The 20,800-nt window shown below is 32.9% G+C and overlaps 1 protein-coding gene across 1 annotated transcript in view; it reads left to right on the top strand.

Annotated features, from left to right (window-relative positions):
• LRP1B (LDL receptor related protein 1B) overlaps positions 1-20,800 on the top strand; it is a gene marked incomplete at both ends in the record, with an annotated part of 669,864 nt that overhangs the window by 516,478 nt on the left and 132,586 nt on the right. The window contains 2 exons of the mRNA XM_084288908.1: positions 13,825-14,014; positions 14,574-14,778. Of these exons, the coding sequence (XP_084145034.1) occupies positions 13,825-14,014; positions 14,574-14,778 (395 nt within the window). The remainder of the gene's footprint in view (positions 1-13,824; positions 14,015-14,573; positions 14,779-20,800) is intronic.

Here is a 20,800-nt window from a genome sequence, read left to right as displayed (position 1 = left end):
AAATACTGGGACCATGGTCAGTGTGTCCAGTTGACTCACCATTCTTGTAGTCAGCTCAAGAAAAGCAACTTGTGATTATCTGAGGCATACTCTAACCTATGAAATTGTCCTTTTCAAGGGGAGGCTTACTCAGTAACTTTGCATATTCACTTCCTTCACCACATTAGCAAGGGGAGTTGCTAAACTTGATGTTTTTTTTAGCTTCTGAATACTTGAGGCCTGTCACTCCTCAAGGAATCAACATCAATATCATCACAAAGTCTAGCATAACTTTTATTCAAAGTTAATGTAAATTTTTGTGGTTTGTCATGGTAAAATTCAAATTCAAGGAAAATCTGAATACAGATGTATGAGAAATATAGCCTAATATTAACCATCTGAAAATCTTACCAACAAAAACCTAAATTCCAGAATCTTATGCTGCCTTAAATTTATTTTCTAATATTTATTTTAGTTTATTATTTTTTCTAATATTTATTTTCTAATAATTATTTTAAAATATGCCATAAATCATTCATCTGTAATTATTTATCAGAAGCATATATTTACTATGGTTCGTCATGCTATTTTTTCAAATTCTGATTGAATTGCTTTTATTTTTTTCCAGAGGCTGTAGTTCATTTTGGTAGCCATTTTCCATAATGTCTGAAGTGTTTTATTGTTGTTTTTTTTTTTCTTTCTTTCTTTCTTTTTTTTCTGCCTATATTGTAGATAATTCTCATCTGAATTTCTACTGTCATGTTATATTGCCTGTGGCATTGCTACATTTAGCTATTTGTCTGGGTCAAACAATAAGAAGACAAAAGAAAGTTACTGGAAAAATTGAAGTACATTTGATGTAGAACATATTGCCCTTTGCTACTGCATGTTAACAAAAAATATTTTTGAAAAGAAAGAAGCTAAACAGCTGCAAAGTGATGAACTTATATTCTACAGTTTACACTGGATAATTGTATCACTGTGCACCTCTGCACTGTGGTTCTAAGAAGCTATTCCCAGTCATGAAAACTGTTCACATTAAAGAGTGGAAAAGCATCTTTGAATATGGTACAAAAGCCTTTTTTTAATTTAATTTTGAGTTTTTATGTGTGCATATTATAGAGGAATTAATGATATCCATATTGAGATACAGTAAAAGGAAACTAAGCAATGTTGTCAGGATATTCTCATTACTCTCTGGAAAGCATTAAACCTAGAGATTCAGAGCTGAGATTAGCTCTACAAGAGAGACAGCCAGCTCACGTGTGCAGGGATGATACAACGTTATTTTAACTCTGGTGTTGTAGGATAGGATGCAAAGCATTACATGAAAAGCCAATGGAGAATTTTACATTTAAAACAGGAGAAAGAAATACTGATGAAGCAGCAATGCAGATACAAATTGGATTTTTAAAAGAACAATAAACTATTCCTCATTACTTTATAATGGGTTGTTGTACAAGAACGTTCCATAGAGCACAAATGAGAATTATACTTTTAAGAAATTGTTAGGAAGTGTTTCTACTTGTAATCTTAATATGCCTGATTTCATTTTTCATTAGCAGAGTCAGCACTCTGAATAATTGAATGTCAGATGAAATTTTGTATCCTTCAGAAATGTATTGTATATTCTAAGGATATAGTTCTGAACAAGGGTGTTTTTATAGAAATGCTTCGGTTGTTATTCATTATAAATGAGAAGGGATATCACATCACAGTATAAAGTAACATATGTTACTATATTGTTTTCCTTCACGTTTTAAAAACCTTTCTTTATGTTGAGTGATTCATTTAAAATTGGCATTCTTGTACCACATATCCTTCCTTTCCGCAGTTGGCACATGATTTCTCTCCCTGCAAACAGGAAACAGTTCATGGGGCTGCTTGATACAGTAGAAGTATTTGACTAAAAGTGATACCCAAATATGAAAAACAAACAAAATGACTACCTGAAATCAGTGCTTCCATTCGCTGTAAGACAGAAAATTTTCTGATTTCTATGTTGACTATGAAAATAGTGAAAATTAGTGAATGGAATCCAGATGACAAATTTCACTAATAATGTTTCATTGCAGGATTAAAAGATAAAGTATTTGACATTTATTTTGCTGTCTTTTGTTTCCTAAATTATCAGTAGGCATTTGTACCAAATTTTACTTTACTGGAAAGGGATACAAAACCACATTAGAATTACCTAGTGTGGTTCTTACAACCTCATTTGACCTCATTAGGCTGAGGTCTACAAATCAGGCAAAACTTTATTTAAAATAAATAAATAAATAAATAAAACTGTATTTGAGTGAAATAGTGAAAATAGAGTACATTATTGTCCCAGATTTTTAGTTCACCAAATGTAGATCTTCTGCTCATAAAGAATCCATTAGCTGATGGATTTCTACCTGAGTGAAATCAGATATGCCACTCAAATCCAACACATTATTGAATTTTTCTGCACGCTAAAAACAGTTAAGATATATAAAGAGCCCTTTATTAAACAGGTTTCCAGTTCACTAAAAACAGATTTACAACTCACGAGCAACCCATTATCTAATATGTTTTTAGCTCACTGAGAACAGATTTACTACCCAGAAACAACCCATTATCTAACATGTTTCCAGTTCACTGAAAACAGATTTACAACCCATACGCAAGCTATTATCTAACATAGTTCCGACTCACTGAATATTGATTTAGAATTCATAAACAACCCATTATCTGACAAATTTTCACCTCACTGAACAGATTTGCAACTCATAAACAACCCATTAGCTAACACATTTTCTGCTCAGGGAAAGTAGATTTACAGCATATAAACAACTTTATCTAACTTGTTCCAGTTCACTAAAAACAGATTCAAAACTCACCAAGAACCTGGTACCTGATAGGGTTCTGTCTTCAGCAGGAAAGACATCAAAACAAACAAACAAAAACAACAGTGTAGCATGTGCACAGTATGCAATTCCTTAACACCTTTATTTTTATGCAGCATAGGTTTGGGGAGTGAATTCTTTCATAACTTCTAACTTTATTTCCTTTGGTCATTCAGTTAGTAGGGACTTTTTCTTTCTTTTTTTTTGATAAGTAACTGGATGGAGTTGGGCCTGACTGCTGACCTGTAAAAATTCCCTGTTTTCTTGGCAGTGATGTCTCACAAATAAATATTATTTTGATTGAGGAATTATTTAACCACTCGGTATTGCTCATGATTTTGTTACTATAGCATCATGTAGAGTTTTATCCAGTCTGTGGAGATTTTTAAAATTAACATCATTATAGCAATATCTGTTTTAAGTATGTTGTGACAAGACTACATTCTTTATCATGTGTTTTGATCTCAGTCTTTCCTTCCAAAAAGGAAAGGATGTCAGATGGTACATTTCCTTTTCTTTTCTTAATCTTCCACATTTTAGTTGTGAAGATCACCCTTGCAGCTCACTTTAGACAAGTTAGACTGCTTCTGTGACTTAAACTGGATATACATTTGTGTGTTTTGTATCCTGTTGTGCTGTAAAAGCTTCAGGAACCTGTTAAGGCAAACTGTATTTTTACAGTTCCAAGAAACAGAATCCCAAGTGCCTTTTTTCTTCATAAATCATGAGAACCTTTGTGACTTTCCTGTTGTTTGTTGTCGATGGTAGTTCTGTATGAAACAAAACACAAAGGGATTATATTTGGAAAATACATTTTGATACATACTTTTTCTGTTCTTCCAGTTTGAAGAATCATGCAGGATTTACTCTGCAAAAAGGACTATTTTTTCACTTTGTGTAAGCATTCTGGAGTTTTTGATTATGAGAAGCAGTGACTTGGAAATCATATCCTAACTCATTTAATATTCTAGGAGGGGTCTAGAGAGATTACGTACACTTTGTTTGTCTTCTAATTTTATCTAATTTTAAGCCCCAATATACTACAGGCATTGTAGGATATTGAAGAAGACGTTAAATACAAGAATCAGTATGTTCGCTTGGCAATCACTGAACAGGTGTTTAAATCCCTACCTGAACCAGACATCCCAGCTTTTGCCATTCTGTTGAAGAATTTGTTACTGAAAACCTAGGTTAAAATGAGGTAATGGAACATTATACAGAAAAGAATAGCATTCACTAGCAGTTAAATGCATAAGGTTACATTAGGACATATTTGGAAATGTGAGTTGTTTAAATTGCTGCAAGTTATCGGTCTCATTTGGGACAGTATGGTTTACTCTCATCTCAAAGGGAGCCTGGAGAGCATTCTGCTCTTATTTTTCTTTGTTGTTGAACACTTCTAGGTGGAACAACACCATTATTTCAAACTTCTGAATGTTTCTGTAATATTCAAACTAGAAGCCATTTCATATGCACTCTGATAAAAGTATATGAAGTACTTTCAATCTTTATAGGTCTAAATAGACTTATCTTCCATCTAAATGTAATTTTAGAGTAGATTGAAATGACTGAAAATGTTTCAACGGAAACAAACATCTGTTTAATATAAGTATATTAATATGTTTTAATATAAGTATATTAATATTAATATGTTTTAATATTTCATGCGTATCCCCTTCTTATACCACATCTCCCATTGGCTGCTGTTTATTTTGTCAACTGATAAATAGCCTGCTGACTTTCTTATTAGTGACGTGATTATCTGAATAGAATTTTTTTCTACATTGGATGGGAGGTCTCAGCTTGACCTAGAGAAAGCCAGTGGAAGATATTATATTATTCCCAAGGTAGATTCTTCATGGTTTGGGTGGAACAAACAGCTAATTGGAGCCTTAATTCATTTAAAATTATGAAGATGGGTTGTATCCTAAACTTTTTGTTTCCTGTTAGGAAACATTATTATCACCGTGGATTGAGCCATTAGGCCAAAGATACATAATATTGAACAGGATGAACCTTGTTTTATCCTTCTATGATATTCATGATTAAGCCCTAATTCCCAAACCATCTGCCAACCTTTTCTTCTTTACTTTGGTATCCCTCCTTCTCTGTCTGCCTAGAAGTAAAATGCTATTAACAGCATCCATGTCCCTTCTTCCTTCTCTGATGAACATGAAACTGTGGGTCTGTAAGTCTGAAGAAGTCTAAACTTTCTATCAAGTGAGAACTGAGAGAAGACAAACTCAAACCAGTTCTCTGATGAACCATCTCTGTGAACTGTCTTCCATCCCACTACAAATGCAAATTAAGATTAACTTTAGAGAGTAAGTTGCATGCTATTTGATGACTAACTTGCATTCAGGAGCAAGAAGTTGCCTCAGAATTTCTGGAGGCAAAACTGAGGGCAACATAGAAGTGTGGTGTGGTCATAGGAACAACTCTGTGGACATGCCCTATGAGCTTAGATGAAGAGGCCATGCTGACTCCTATGTCTTTTGACAGAGTGAGCCACATGCACCTCTGAGGCTGCAGACCTACTGTGTTGCTGTGGTAAGACTACACACGTACAATTGTCGTAATGTTAAATATCCTTCTTTCAAGATTGCCAGGTTTATTTCTGTCATGTAGAATAAGGTTCAATCTGTCAATGGTGTTAGAAAAATTTTCTTAAGAAAGTACACAGTCCAGTGACATACCTGTATATTTGGAAAGTGGTCTCTTAATGTGTACAGTGCAAAATTCAAAGCTTAAAGTTTCAAAGCTTATGTTTACACAAGGAATACTTTCTGAAATAAGAGCCTGAGCTGCTAAGCTAATAATGCAGTTTCCTTTTTTTATCATAGGTATAGGTTTGAGTCAATTTATTCATTAACCAACATCTGCCTCAGGGTATCTATAGAAGAGTGCAGCATTCAAGTAGGCTTAATATAGTGGTACAACACTAAAAAGAAAATAAAAGAATTGGAAATTGAAGGAGAGAGGAAAGGGGAGTACAGGCAAAACAAAGCAATCAGAAATGGGAAGAAGTATTAAGATGAGATACTGTTGGTGAGCCATTTCTTTCCTAACTATGTAAACAATTACACTAAGACATTTTTGCCAGTGTAATATCCTTCATGGTGAGAAAGGAAGTGTTACGTGAAAAAAAGACTGCTTCTGTTTTGAACTTCAGGCACTAGTGTCTATAGAAGGCAAAAATTTATTCACTGCTAACATAAAGTGTCAGATCCTGTGATGTATTGTAAGGCTTTTTACAGTCTGAATCTTTTAAAGGTGTTCCAATGTGTGCTACTATTCTTGCTAACTAAATGGCTCCAATTTAACTGTCAAAAAGGCATTTATATTCCCATTTCTCTTACAGAGCATTAAATTTGGTACATTGTATGAGGTCCCTTTCGTTGTTGAGCTTTCTTCTCCACAAGAAATTTTTAATCTGTTAAAGATAAATACTTTAATATAGTTGCTTTTAGTTCTGTAAACAAATTGCATTTATTTTAATTGTATATGGTATAGTTTCAGTGATGTTCACTTTTTAACAAGGTAAAAATGAGAGACTATTGTTAAACCTAAGACATTAAGTAGTAAAAGCTAAAATTATTATTACAACTGCTACCTTGTTAGAAAAAATAAAATGTCTGGTTTATCAATACATTTTGGTTTTGTATGTGGTGGTATATTATGATTAATGGGTAGAATTTACAATCTGTACAGTAAATAAGTATATAGTTAGATAACATTTACTAACTTTATACTTATCAGTTACTATTCTAGGCATATATACTTTTGCACATTCCATGGCTTGTTTAGTTATTCCTACTGTGAAACTGAAATGTGTTTAAGATGGGAACTAACATACACTGATCTTTCAGTTCGCTAGCATTCACATCCTCAGTATTTGGGAAAGGTGCTTTTGCCTCCTAAACTGGAGATGATTCATAAAGAATTAACAGTTTGTAACTGCTTCAACTTTCCATGTTGCTTTTAAATTTTTACTGGTTTAAATTTGCTGATGTTTTTACATCAGCAGCTGTGGCAAAATGTCCCATGAACACTGTATGATTTGCTGACTGATCCTCTGAGTCTTTCCTTCCAGTATCTCTGTCCTGTTTACATTATCAGCACTCCATAGCTTATAAAACCCTATTAGTGAGCATTCAAGTGTTTGTTAAGTGTTGATGGGTGATCAGCTCTTAAATGTCCAGCTTCACGCACCTTGTCCAGCTCCAAACTGGAGTTTACCACTGCCATCCCAGAGATGCATTTAATCAATATCTAATGCACTTCATTGCACAGAAATATCCTCCCTCTATCATTACTTTTCCATTGGTTGGTTAGTTCACACAATAAAAATCTATCGTGTTTTCAGTTGGCTGACTAGTTCGTCTAAGTATGATTAAAGTCATCAACTGCAGGTTACGTTCATGGTCTTTTCCATGCTTAATTAGAATGACTCCTTGCCTGAGCAGTTTCATCAGGTGTTTTGTGTAGACCTTCATGAGTTTGCTGATTGACTAGGCTATAAACATCCTACTACTTGGGTATCTGCCTGCCATTCATGCCATACTTATTTCACATGTACAGTGATTGCACATAATATTTTATACATCTTCATGGATGCAGACTAAGTCAATGTTATAAATCCAGAAAGATACTTACCTATTAGTTTCTTTTTGCCACATATTTAAGAAGTGTTCTGTGAATAGTTATCACACAGAGACTGAATTTTCACTTGTTAGAAAGTCACTGAACTTTTTAGAATCTGAGATTCCAGTATTCTACTTTCTAAAAAAATGAGGGTGTTTTTTTGCCCTCCCCCCCCCCACACCAAGATTCCAAAATGATTTTATTTCTCTTAAGTTCATTCACAGCAAATGTTCATCTTTCATGCTTACTGCAGTCAGTTAGTCAGTTTGAAGGAATAGAGAGCTTATATCCACGGAGCTGTTTTTTCTGTCCTCTACTTAAGGTAGTTCTTGCCTGCAAGAACCCAAAGCCTCTGTTTATATTATCTTATTGCATCTTTAATGTCTAGTACTGTACCGCATGATTTTATACTTAACAGATATAGAAAAATGGTGATTTGTGGTATAATTTTGGCAAACTTTACATGTGCACTAAAATTATATTTATAGGCTAAACAGGATAATGAGTTAATTGAACTGTTGCAATACAGAGTTGTCATATTTGATATTTAAGGTTTCTGTTACAATATAACATACTGTGTGCTTGTTATATATATGATTGATGTCAGAAACAATTAATAAATTAAATCAGTCTCTAATTTTTGAGTCAAATATAACTTATCTTGATTTATTTTTTCTTTGTTTTGTTTTAACAGCTTGTTGACAGTTCTTGCTTATCAGCTTTGCTAAAGAAAAGGAGTGTGTAAGAATATGAAATTAAATGAAAAATGTAGTTGAACTGGTACAGTCAAAACTAAGAAAGTTTTGACTGTAAACTTCCTAGAAAATTTTAGAACTTGCAGAAGATAGATCAAAATCTAGGAGACAGTGAAATAGTATATACATTACCGAAAGTCAGTGGCTAGAACTATTGGATAATTTAAACTTTACACCCTTAAGTATTTATTTTGTATTTGCAGTAATGAGGGAGCTCTAATCTGAGTTCTTCAGTTATTGATTTGTTGCTTGTCTTTTCCCTGGGAAAGTCAGATGAAGATCAGCATGACAATATTTATAGGCCGCATCTCATCTGTGGTATGCAATCCATCTTCGTTAAGTTCAGTAAAAGTGATAGATAGCATTTGGCAACATAATGATGTGATCGCTCTACCATTGCCTTTGTAAATCATAAGCTGTTGCATTCTCTTGTGTAGATATTTAATCAGTTATACACCCCATTGCTGATTTAATTCAGAATGTCAGTGGCAGGTGAATAATGTGAGTATTTGTATATTAATATCATATTGTATTAATGTTCCTTTCATTTAAGTATGCTATTCATGTGAAAATCATAAACTGTTGCTTCATGCCTAGAATAAATTTAATCAGTGCTGTAGGCATCTAATGCCATCAGTGTTTTAATTCAATATGTCAGTGAAACAAATGTGTTTCTTTTCATTTCCAGTTTCTTTATGCTATACTAATTCAGAATATTGTATGATGCTATGAAAATATGAGTCTGAGAGTAAACAAATCACTAATTTTCATCCTGTCAGTAGATTTGGGATTGAATCCCCCAATTGTAGCACAAAATAGGATGAGAACATATTTCCCTTATTTTTTAAAGTAACTGAATATCTGATGATATAGTAACTGCAACAACAACAAAATCGCTATGTAGTCTAGGGTATCCCTTAAGGAGTAAGAATTAAGTAAATGCAAAATAATTTCAGTGCAAAATGGTAATGATGTGACACTAGAATTCAGTTGCTTTGGAGTCTCCTCTAGTGACCTTGCTTTGGCAATATGAAGTTGATAAAAGATTTAGTTTTGAGGAGGGGGATCTGAAGATTGCAAGAGGACCATTTTGAGGGCCACTTCTGTCCTTAGTTGGTACCTGCTTTTAATTACACTTAATTTTTGTGACACTTTAAAACAATTTATATGCATGTTATGTTTCTTGACTACCATGTGTAAAACAAAACATATTTTTAACCAACAAACAATGTAAAAACAAACAAACAACCAAAAATCCTAGTTATATTGAAGATTTTTCTACATGATGTACTGAATAATTCATCCTGTTCATACTCAATGTTAATAAGAACAAAAGTAGTTTTGTTTTCCATTGTAAGAATTTATCTAAATCTTGGATGACTTTAGCACTTACTGTCTGGTTCTTATGTCACTGACTTTAAAACCACTTTCCTTACAGATTTGTGGTTTTTAAAAAGTATTAAATGATTCTCTTTTGTTTCGGTGGAGTTCTCAATTTCATAAGTGAGCAACATGATCAAAAAAGTTTGTTGAAAAATAAAGGAGAATTCTTGGTATTACTTCTTCAGGATTTTTATTTCCAGTGGAACTAAACATATGCACTTGGTATATGTTTTCAGCAGACAATATTTAGTTAGCATTTAATTCTTGTCTTACAGATAGTGTTCATATAGTGTTTTTTCTTTTCTTTCTTCTTTCTAACTGACTTTTCTTTCTCACTAAGCATATATTTTAGTCAAAGTGATTTTGTGGTGTTTAAGAAAACCTCATCATCCACTCAGAGGTCACCTGAGCTGTTCAATAGTTTCACATTTAGGTTGCTCAAAGGTGAGATCAGTCTATAAGGAGACCTTAAAGGAGATCTTTAAGGAGATCTTTAAAAGATCACAAATACTTCAGGTAGTTCCTGAAATTCTTTTTATGAAAACACATTTCCATAACTGAATATCACAGAATCACAGGAAGGGACCTCGAAAGATCATCAGGTCCAACCCCCCTGCCAAAGCAGGTTCCTTAGAGCAGGCTGCCCAGGTAGGCATCCAGACGGGCTTTAAATATCTCCAGAGAAGGAGACTCCAAAACCTTCCTGGGCAGCCTGTTCCAGTGCTCCATCACCCTCACCGTGAAGAAGTTCTTTCAGATATTTGATTTTGGGCATCCTTTACAGCCTGACTCTAAGCAATAACCTTTCAGATTACTTTTTTTCTCTTAAGTCTAAGACTTTGAAATTCTCTTAATCTTAGAGATTTATTGTATTTTTATTAGCTTTTAAATTTTTCTTTTAGAATTGTTGCTGTTGTTCTCTCTTAAATAGTGTTTTTATTGATTACTTTGTTGAAGTTCTTGTCCATTCAGAACACGCGTATATTGCAAGGTTTTTCAAAACAGAACATTTAGTTTTTTAATTCAAACAAGAGGAATATTTATTTTTCATCTGTATGCTAAATGTTTCTCCATATATGGCAAAATTGTCCATGACTCTTAAAATTTAGAAGTGACCGTTTCATTATTCATAATATTCATACTGTAGGAATATATTACACACCCTGATCTGGAGTTGCAGTTTGATGTATTTGTCCAATTTAATAGTGTTAATGATTATACAAGAACATGATTTCTATAGAAAAATAAGGACCTCTTAAGCATAGAAATTACAAGTAAACCCACATATATCTTCTATTTCAAGACCATTTTAATCATTTTAGTTGTGGCAGGAACATCACTATCCTTTTTCTAGTACAGAACAGTCTTAGTCTATGTTGTACAAACAGGTTGCTTTTGAATCTCTTGACAGGTACAGACAAGTAACAAAGCTGAAGTTGACAGAAATTCAAAAGGTTACATGAGGGAAATGTGTTGTTGTTTGGTTGGTTTGGTTTGTTGTTATTTTCTGATAGGTGCCTTTCGATTGAAGAGCATGATTTGCTGCAAATCTTCGTTAAATCTTCACCTAAAGGTTATGTCTTTATCCACCAAGCAAAAGGCTTGGTTTAATTTTTCGAAAAAATTCCATAATTAAGGAAATTAAGGAAACATTCAACTTGCATAGATATGAAAGGGTTAAAAAAAAAAAAAAAAAAAAGGATAAATGCTCTGATGGTTTGTTCATGATAAGTAATATGCAGAATTGGTCAGAAAATGTCAGTATAGTATACAGAACTGGCAATGGCAAATTGGAAGAATTCAACATAAGTGAAATGGAAATTAATAGATTAAATTAGAATTGTTTTCATGGTTCTATATTTTTAACATTTATCATTTTTCCTAAAATTTCTTTTAATTTCACAGTTTAATCGAAGGTTTGCAAAAATTGACCAAGAAGTGTATCAGTACCTATATCTCAGATTTCTGCCCTGGAAATAATCCTGGATCCAGACCAGGGTGCAAAATGGTTCACGTACACAGTGCTTGGTCTAATGCCTTAACGATGTTTTAGACAATCCCAAGTTTCCATTTAATCCTATCTTGTGTTTCTCTTGCTCTGAGAAATTATTATTGTTAGGATTTCATCTGTTTCATGTTGCCTAAAATACTGTGCTGGCCATGTCAGCCCTAAGAGTAATATTTTAATGTTACGTTGTCAGGAATATTTTTTGCATGTCCTGAAGTATGGTGTGAGAAAGTTATGGTGTGTTTGAGAAGTACAGATTTCAGTGGTTGGGAGGTCTGTGGACAAAAGGAACGAAGTCTGGCATTGTACTGTTTATACTTCCTGCAGTGTTGTTTCAGCAGCATATTTTTTTTTGCCAGAACCATGCCAGAGTACATTTCAGGAGGAATTAGTTGTTTCATTCATTCCTGGCATAAAGTAATATGCATGTGGTGTGGGAGCTCATGGTTGCAATATCCAAGAATGAAGCAACTAGCTTTCTTAATTTATCATACAGAAAGATGATACCAGAAACTATGTAAACCATAGCTGATTATAAGCCAGCATTCAGGCATGTTCTAACTGGTTTTAAAGTACTAAAGTACTTGCACATCTTTGTCCTGCTGTTTGAAAGAACTACCGCTCTTTGATTTCAAATTGTGATGTATATTAAAAAAATAAAAAAAGTAAAAAATAAGGAAAGAAGCATTCATTTGCTATATCTCAATATGTTTTCATGCTTAAAATTAAAAATAAATGAATATGGCCATCGCTCTTAAAGAAATACTTGTAACCCGTTAATCTTTGTCACATCCAGAATTCTTATCTAAAAGGTAACCTTTACAATGGTCAGAATAATTTTTTGTAATTTTCAAGTTGCCTTCAATGCCAGTTTAAAACTCATTCACTTTCTTGAGTTACTTTAAGTGAACTAAATATATTTTATTCATTAATTCCCCTTCATAGGTAGGGATAGCTTTTCTACATATATTCACCTCCATTTAAGGAGTGTCATCCAATTTATTTCTTCTGTCCTTTCTTCTGTAAGTAATTTGCTGTGACTTCTCTACAGTTAAATCATGAAAATGTAATCAGGAGATCTCCAAATGCAAAGAAAGAGAAATCTAAAATACTGATTAATTATTTACTTCATAGTTTTAATTTAGTGTTAGTAATTTTGGTGTGATTAAACTTTTGGTGTGATTTGGGGACTTTCTGTTCTGTTTGTATGAATTGCATGGTAAAAATTACATCTTCCTGAAAGCTGAGTGTAAATTGTAATAATCAGCATAATGTAATCCTTATTATATTTTTAGGTTTTGTCTTCTATAGTTCATAAATAGCTGTATGAACCTTCTGGTCTAAAATTGTTTCTAACAAAATAATAAGTGAAGTAATCAACACGCATTTCTGTGGTAATTCAAAAATAATGGTAGGAAATAATTACTAATTCTCACAGTCTGTCACTTTTATACATTGAAATCAGATGCAATTTATCTTTTCTGGATGTTAAATATATGTTTTAGCTGCTTATTAATATTTGCTTTTGTTTCTAACGCATTTTTTATGTAGAAAGAAAGAGTGTGGTATTGTGGCTTACTAAAACAGTGTATTGATGCTACAACATTCAAAGCTGGTCTTTTTTCAATGTGTTTCAGATGTTTTATAAAAGCCTACTCATATAACAGTAACAGGACATTTTGATCCCTATTAATGTAATGTGTATATCTGTTACAAAATACATCCAAAGATAAGGTGAAATAGTACAAGTAATTAGTAAAAACATGCCAAGACTTCTCTTAAATGAAGACCAAACTTGTAACTAATTTACTGCCATCTTGAATAAAAGCTTATTATTTCTAATGTATTTGCTGGAGACACTGTAGTGAAAATATTATTTCAACAAGTGCTAGCATTGACAAATACAGTACAAGGATATTAAGAGTGATCTTGCTCCCCATATTTTTCAATATTTTTTAACTTTGGTTCCAGGAAAAAACAACAACAACAACAAACAAACAAACAAAAACAACACAGGTGGAAGGTGGAAGTATAAAGGAATTGATGATACCGATGATAATTGAAAGGAATAATAGGCTGAATTCTGTGATTCTCCCAACTCTGAGATTTTGCAGGATCAACTTAAATAAGAAAAGGTCTCTTTAAAAGGAGTTTTATTTGCTCTTTCTGTAACCATGTTTTCCAGATGTTGGGTCAGTGGAGGGACTTGCTTATCATAGAGCTTGGGACACTCTGTATTGGACCAGTTCAACCACATCCTCAATCACAAGACACACCGTTGACCAGAGACATCGAGGAGCATTCAACCGGGAAGCAGTAATAACAATGTCTGAAGATGATCATCCACATGTGTTAGCTCTAGATGAATGTCAAAAGTATGTATGATGATGATGATGCTTTTACCAGATTTTGATTTTTTGTCAAGAAAACAGCATGACCTTTTTCATTTCTTTATTTCACAGTCATCTCATACAGCTGAACCCTATGAAGGTTTAGTGGATTTCTTGTTTTACAAGACAAACTTTAGTATAATTTTTTTAAAGCAATCACAGAATGAAGCTACAAGATTTTGTATGTTTTTATGTTTCAGATCAAATATTGATTGCATTTTCATGGTACATTAAAAATCCAAGCTGATTTCAAGAAATTTCAGCTAATGCAAATGGGCAGTCTCACTTCCCCTACCACCACTTTCGATGAGTGTATAAATTACATCCATATCTCATTCCACAACATTTTATCTACCATTGTTCAACATCAGCCAGGAGCCTGATGTGCCCACTGTAGAACATACCAAGGTCACTTGATTCCCTATTACCCCTCTTTTACATACAAGTCCTTTGGCATGTATTTTTTCTATTGTTCATTCCATAAAGAGAATTAAATTATAAAATGTATCTTATGGTTTTCTTTATTATTTTGATTTTAATACAGCTTAATGTTTTGGACTAACTGGAATGAGCAGCTCCCAAGCATCATGAGATCTACTCTCTCAGGCAAGAATGCACAGGTTATCATTAGTACAGATATTCTGACACCTAATGGACTCACCATTGATCATAGGGCGGAGAAACTTTACTTTTCAGATGGCAGCTTGGGAAAAATAGAGAGGTGTGAATATGATGGATCACAAAGATATGTAAGTAAAACATAAATCACAAATATATTCACTGCAAATCTGTTAGTTTGCATTTGTTACCATCTTTAAAGTGAACAAAATGTTACAAAAATAATGTTTCTTCTACTATTAGTTGTATATTATATCTTAAACTGAAAAAAAAATCTGACCTAGAAGTAGTGCTTTATTACCTCGGCACATTCCAATTTGTGAAATTCTGAATATGCAGACCATTACCAATATCTCTACATTGATATTGGTTCTGAAGCACCACTGCACTAAAAAATCTGTATAAACTTGGAAAATGGTGGGGAAAAATGTAGAAATCAGTAGAAGACATAGAGAGATATTCTACTTTTCATAGGAGAATTATAATTTTTCTTTGTGTCTAAAGCTTTGCTGAAATCACCATAATTTCTCTTGTGTAATGCTTATGAGTGTGTTACTCTACAAATCTCATTTCCTACTTTTCTAAATCTCAATTTTAAAGTATGTTTGTACTCCTTTACTCTTCTATCATCATACATTTTGGTGCTGGAGTGCTCAGTTAGCTTATGTTTTGGTTGGAATATATTAAAGGTAGTTGGTCTGTGTTCACAACATACTTGCATGTTTAGTTCTACATTTCTGATATTTCATGAGGCCTTCCATTCAGGGAACTTGTACCTCCCAAAGTCCACAATAAAGTAAATGAAGAACATGTCACTAAACACCTTGTTTAGCTTCTTAGTAGTAAAATTGAATATAATATTATTTTCTGGGCTTTAAATGTTTTGCTAGAAAATACCCATTTCTAGAGCGGATATTCTTTTGCATTTCTTCTAGATCAACAGGAATTCTTACATCATTTTCTTATGCTTTATTTATTTTTTCCTGTTAGATTTGACTTTTTTTCCTATATATTTTGGCTACATTTTTACTTTTTGGTCCATACCTCTGTCTTGTACTGCTCCTTTTTTCTGTTTTCCTTTGGTATTTAGTTTTGCTTTTCTGATCCTGCACAGGATAGAACAAAATATGCATTGCAAACATGAAATGGGAGATAATGTCGTTTAATTGCAGAAACCATTACTAAAATTCCACCTTTTCATCAAAACCTCTGGCTTTCAGTTTGCATCAGCAAGACAAACTAGTCATTTAATTCTTTCAGGCATTGATTGTTGACACTTCTACCTCTTCTAGTCTATCATCTCTTCGTTTGGCTTTCTGCACTTTTAACTCTCCTTCTCTGTTACATCAAACAAAAAAGCTCCTAAAAGTAGTAAGATTTGCGGTTACAAGTTACAACAGCATGCTGAAAGCTTTTTTGGGAGCTGTAGTGGGTGACTTATACAAAGCTATACTATAGCTATCGCCGTCATCCAACACCAATACCTGTTTTGGGAGAATCAACGCCATTGTCAGAAATGCTGATCTGAGTTTTCACGTGTGATGGCACACAACGTGTTATGACAGGCAAACAATTTTTCAGGATATAACAACTAACACAGTCAACTAGGGTATTTATCTTTTCATGCTTAGTATGTACAGCTATTTGCCTTTTCTTAATGTTATACATAATGTAAAGTATGGGAGCTAGATAATACAAGAAATATAGTCATACCTTCAGAATATGGTTTATTTTCGAAACCTCAAGACCATGGTTCCAAAATCAGTGTCAAACTGCAAAGAATTTAAAAACCGATTGCAATCTGTATCAAGAAACATATAGACAGCAAAATACTTAATCAGATCCACCATACACATGTCCCACCATACCTGTTACCTCGGAATAAAATTCAGGAAAACACGTATGAGAAAGTTACAAGGTACACATGAAACTTGAATTTCCTCAAACTTTCCAACAAAATTTCCTTTCACAGATGTTTAACTGATATATCCCTTGGAAGAACAGAGGGCAATCAGGAGCTTAAATTTTATAACAATGAGAAGTTCAGGCAGAAAATAATATATTGTCTTTTTTGACATAGCTAACAAAAAGAAGGAAGGATAAATGTGGAGAAATGGAATCGTACGTGTTTCCTGAGTTCTTTGCTTGCATTAGTTTGGTATTGTCATGTATATCATGCATCTTCATTCAGATCTTCTTAAGCTGTATTGACCTCACTGGCAGTGCTTCATCAGAGTTGCTCATCATCTCATAGATGTGTTCTTACTAAGAATGCCAGAATCAAACCATGAAATTGTATTATTGATCTAGTGAAGTATTTCTAGGGCAGAAGTGTTTTATTCTTGGTATGTTATCCAGACTGGCAAGATATCCGGTTTCTGTAACATTAGGATGACACAAGTAAAAATCATTCCCACATTGTGGTGGTCTGAGATTTTCTAGGGTTTTTCAGCAAGGTCTTGCTCTCAGCCACCCCTAAAAATACTTTAAACCAATTACCTGTTTCCTCACTGTGTCTGCTTTGATGCTTTCTAGTTTCAGTTAGGTTAACAAAGATAGCAATTGTAGGGTAGAACATGAAATGCTAATGTAATATAATGAATTTCTTTCAGGTAGCTTTTATTCTGCTCACCACAGTAATCTAGTACAATGAATGGATAGAACATAATTTAGCAGTATTGAGTTGTATCTTTTAAATGGAGTGTTAGAGTTCATTTAATATGTGGTTGCTGAAGTACTCTTCCAAGTTTGGAAGGTTATTTTTGTTATATTTGTTACTTTTTCTTACTTAAACAATATGCAGTTGTTTTTTGTTTATTTTATTTTTTTTTAACATTTATTGTTCTACCTTATCAGAACTTTGTTTAAAAATAAATCTGGCTATTGTCATTTTTTGACAATCCCTTTCCTTTTTTTCTTCAATTTTTGACCCTGCCTTCCATTAGATTTTACATTGTGGCACAGCCGTATTTGGTTGCTCAGTGTTGCTTTAGATATAACATTTTAGGCATGAACAGAGCTGATAAAACTGATAGCATGTTTTAGAACTTTTTTTTTTTTGTATCTTTGTTCTTTTTTTTTTTTTTTTATCTTTTGTATCTTTGTATTTTTGATTTATTTTATTTTATTTTATTTTATTTTATTTTATTTTATTTTATTTTATTTTATTTTATTTTATTTTATTTTATTTTTTTCTCATTCAATATTGTATGCCCTGTAATGTTTTACAGATCTGGAACCTACATCTATAGTTAGTGTTCTGTAAACAGAAGTCTGATTATCTTCTAACATCTATAATACAAATATTTTGTTCTCAGTTATGTTTTTGTGGGCCTACAGATGTGATTGTTAAAATGCATTTTAGAGGTTTCTCCATCTTTACTTTATCTTTCAGTAAATATAGCCTTCAATTTCTGTAACACTTTTTTTTATTGTATTGTATGTATTGTATTTACAGTATTTTTAGAATACTGTATTTAAGCAGTTAAGCAAAAATACTTCCGAAGTTGGTGTTCAACTTCCATTTTCAGTAACTTTTTATCATATCTGTTCCACCAGATTACTTAATACAGAAACAGATGTTAAAGGTTTCGCTGTGCATTTACAGAAAGCTTGACTTTATGATTGACATCTCAAATTACTTTCCAGACATGTCATTATATTTATTTGAAAGACAGGTGTGACTGAGGACAGTATTGTAATTTTGGTCAGTTCTTGGAAGATATTCACCATGACACCAACGTTACTTTAAGAAGTAGGTGGATAACTCAGTGAAGCAGATCAGAATTGAGATTGGCCAAGGCAGCTAAAAGAGAGATAAAGCATACAAAATATTAGCAATTATAAATGAAGACTGTCTAACTCCATTAAAATCAGAATGCGCTAAAAAGTCTTATAAAAGATTCTCACTAAGATCTGGTCAGGAGCAGTTACAAAAAGATCCAGATCCTGAACATGGTTCTGAGTTAAAGAATCACATTGCTTTATTCTCTCTATGTTAATAAATGATGAGATATGGAAATTAACCTGAACTAAAAAAAAAGGCCCACCAGAAGGCAGATGTTTTAATAAGATTGACTTGTTGTCAAGTAATAAAATAAGATTTAACCCATTCTCTGTAGAGAAACTATCTAATAAATTTCTACTGCTTTTGTGTGATTTTGTTAAACAGAACTAGAAGAAATAACAGGGCAGAAAAAAAGGTTAATATATATATATATTTTTTTTTTTTTCAAAACATGCTGCATCTGCCACCTAGACATTTAAGTTCATCATGTTTTGTCTCTTCTGTTCTTCTAATTATGATAGTTTATTGTTAGGTTTGGGACTTTTTAAGCAATTCATTCTTTCTGTGTTTGAAAAGCAGAAGGAATTATGGATAATCTTGGAAATTAACGGTACCAGAAGTGAAATTTTGGTGGCTTTTTCAATTTTCTCTATTCAGTATTATAAATATATTAGTTGTAATGGGAATGTTCTGTTCTTGATTCTTTTCTGTTGCAAATCTAATCAAAAAGAACATGTTTCTTGAATTTCCATATGCCTGTATTTTCGATCAGCCTATGTTGGAAGAAGTACAGAATCAATGCAAAGAGTAAAATGCCCCCTAGCTTCTAAACTTGCTAAGCTGTTTTGCCAGGGATTTCACTTAATTATCATCGGTGAGTTGCTTTATTTAAATAGTTCTGTAAATTAATGCTAAGATTGAAATTGATGAAAGAGACCACTCATCAATAAAGTCCTCTAATGTATGGAAGCTAGATGGCTGACAGCGATGTGAGTGTTAACTTGGGTCTGTTTGCAAAATTATCTTGATGTGCAACGTTGGTAACCTGACAGAAATTAACTGAAAGAAGGAATTAATTAAAAGACAACAATAATTTATAAGGATATGGAGAATAAGATTATTTTAAAACCACATGTTCTCAGTAAATTCTAATAGAGATTGGCATACATTTAACACTAGATGAGGATTCTCATTATCGTTCATAATATTGAAAATTAGTATTGTGTAATTAATACACATGTAAAGGACCCTTGTTAAGAGTCATAATTTATAGAGATAAATACTTCCCATTTGAATGGTGCTGAAAAGTCGAAGGCAGAGTTGTAGTGGGAAAAATGTTTTATTATTCCAGGAAATTGAATCTAGATGTCCTCTCTACTAGGTGATTTCTTTGCATGATGACAAAGATTTATTTTAATATGGGATTGACCATATTACTTTTTTCTCCTGCTATCATTTAAAAAACATGGCACACATCACCCACGGGCAGGTAGGCTGAATTGTGTTCCAGCTGGCTCTGCATGCACAGTGCAGCCCACGTGCATATGTGCAGTCAGCATGAGTAGCTCAAATTCATAAAATGTGCTGTGTGTATGCCAATAATTATGCTCTACGTTTCAAGTTGATTTCCATGAACTCATGCCATTATTAAAAAGGCCTTTGGGAAAGAGGAAAAAGGACACATAGGAGATGAAAAGAAAAAAAACAAACAAACATGGTAACCTAGGTAGAGATATAGGCTGAACACTGACGGTTATTAAAAAAAAAAAAAAAAAAAAAAAAAAAAGATTTCTGTTGGGTTGTTTAAAATACTCTTTTTCAGCTTTTATCCCAGCTTACCTATGACAAGCAGAAGCTAGATATAAAATCCATCCTGGATCAGAATTGTTCCCACTTAATACGTGTAGCTAAGTCACTAATTTTCACATAGAAACATAAAAGAATAAAATGCAATAAGCATGTTTAGAATATTATTTGTTTTCATTATCTTTCAAAAATTCTAATGGAAAAATAATGAGTCCCTTCCAATAAATCTGCTGTTCAGATAAAATTAAATTTTAAACTAGAGGACAGATTACAAATGTGTGACGTTCTTCAGAACAGAAACTGTACATGTTAAATTTTTCATTCCAATAAGCAGAAAGAAAGAACATATATGAAAATATTTAAGAAGAATTGAGACAGACAAATTAAATTCATTGTATTTCTGCAGTTTTAATTCAAACTGAAACTCATAATTTCTTTCTAGGCTTTAAACTGATAATTATTATGGTGACTGAGGAGCTTTAATTTTGTGATCTTAAAACATAAAGCATTTTTTGTGTGTTGGGTTCACATTTCTAATGTCAACATAGTGACAAAGACTC

Source organism: Netta rufina, assembly GCF_964035555.1.
Source record: "Netta rufina genome assembly, chromosome: 6".
NCBI lineage: Eukaryota > Metazoa > Chordata > Aves > Anseriformes > Anatidae > Netta > Netta rufina.
The sequence above is the reverse complement of the archived record's forward strand: the minus strand, read 5'-3'. Positions and strand labels throughout refer to the sequence as shown.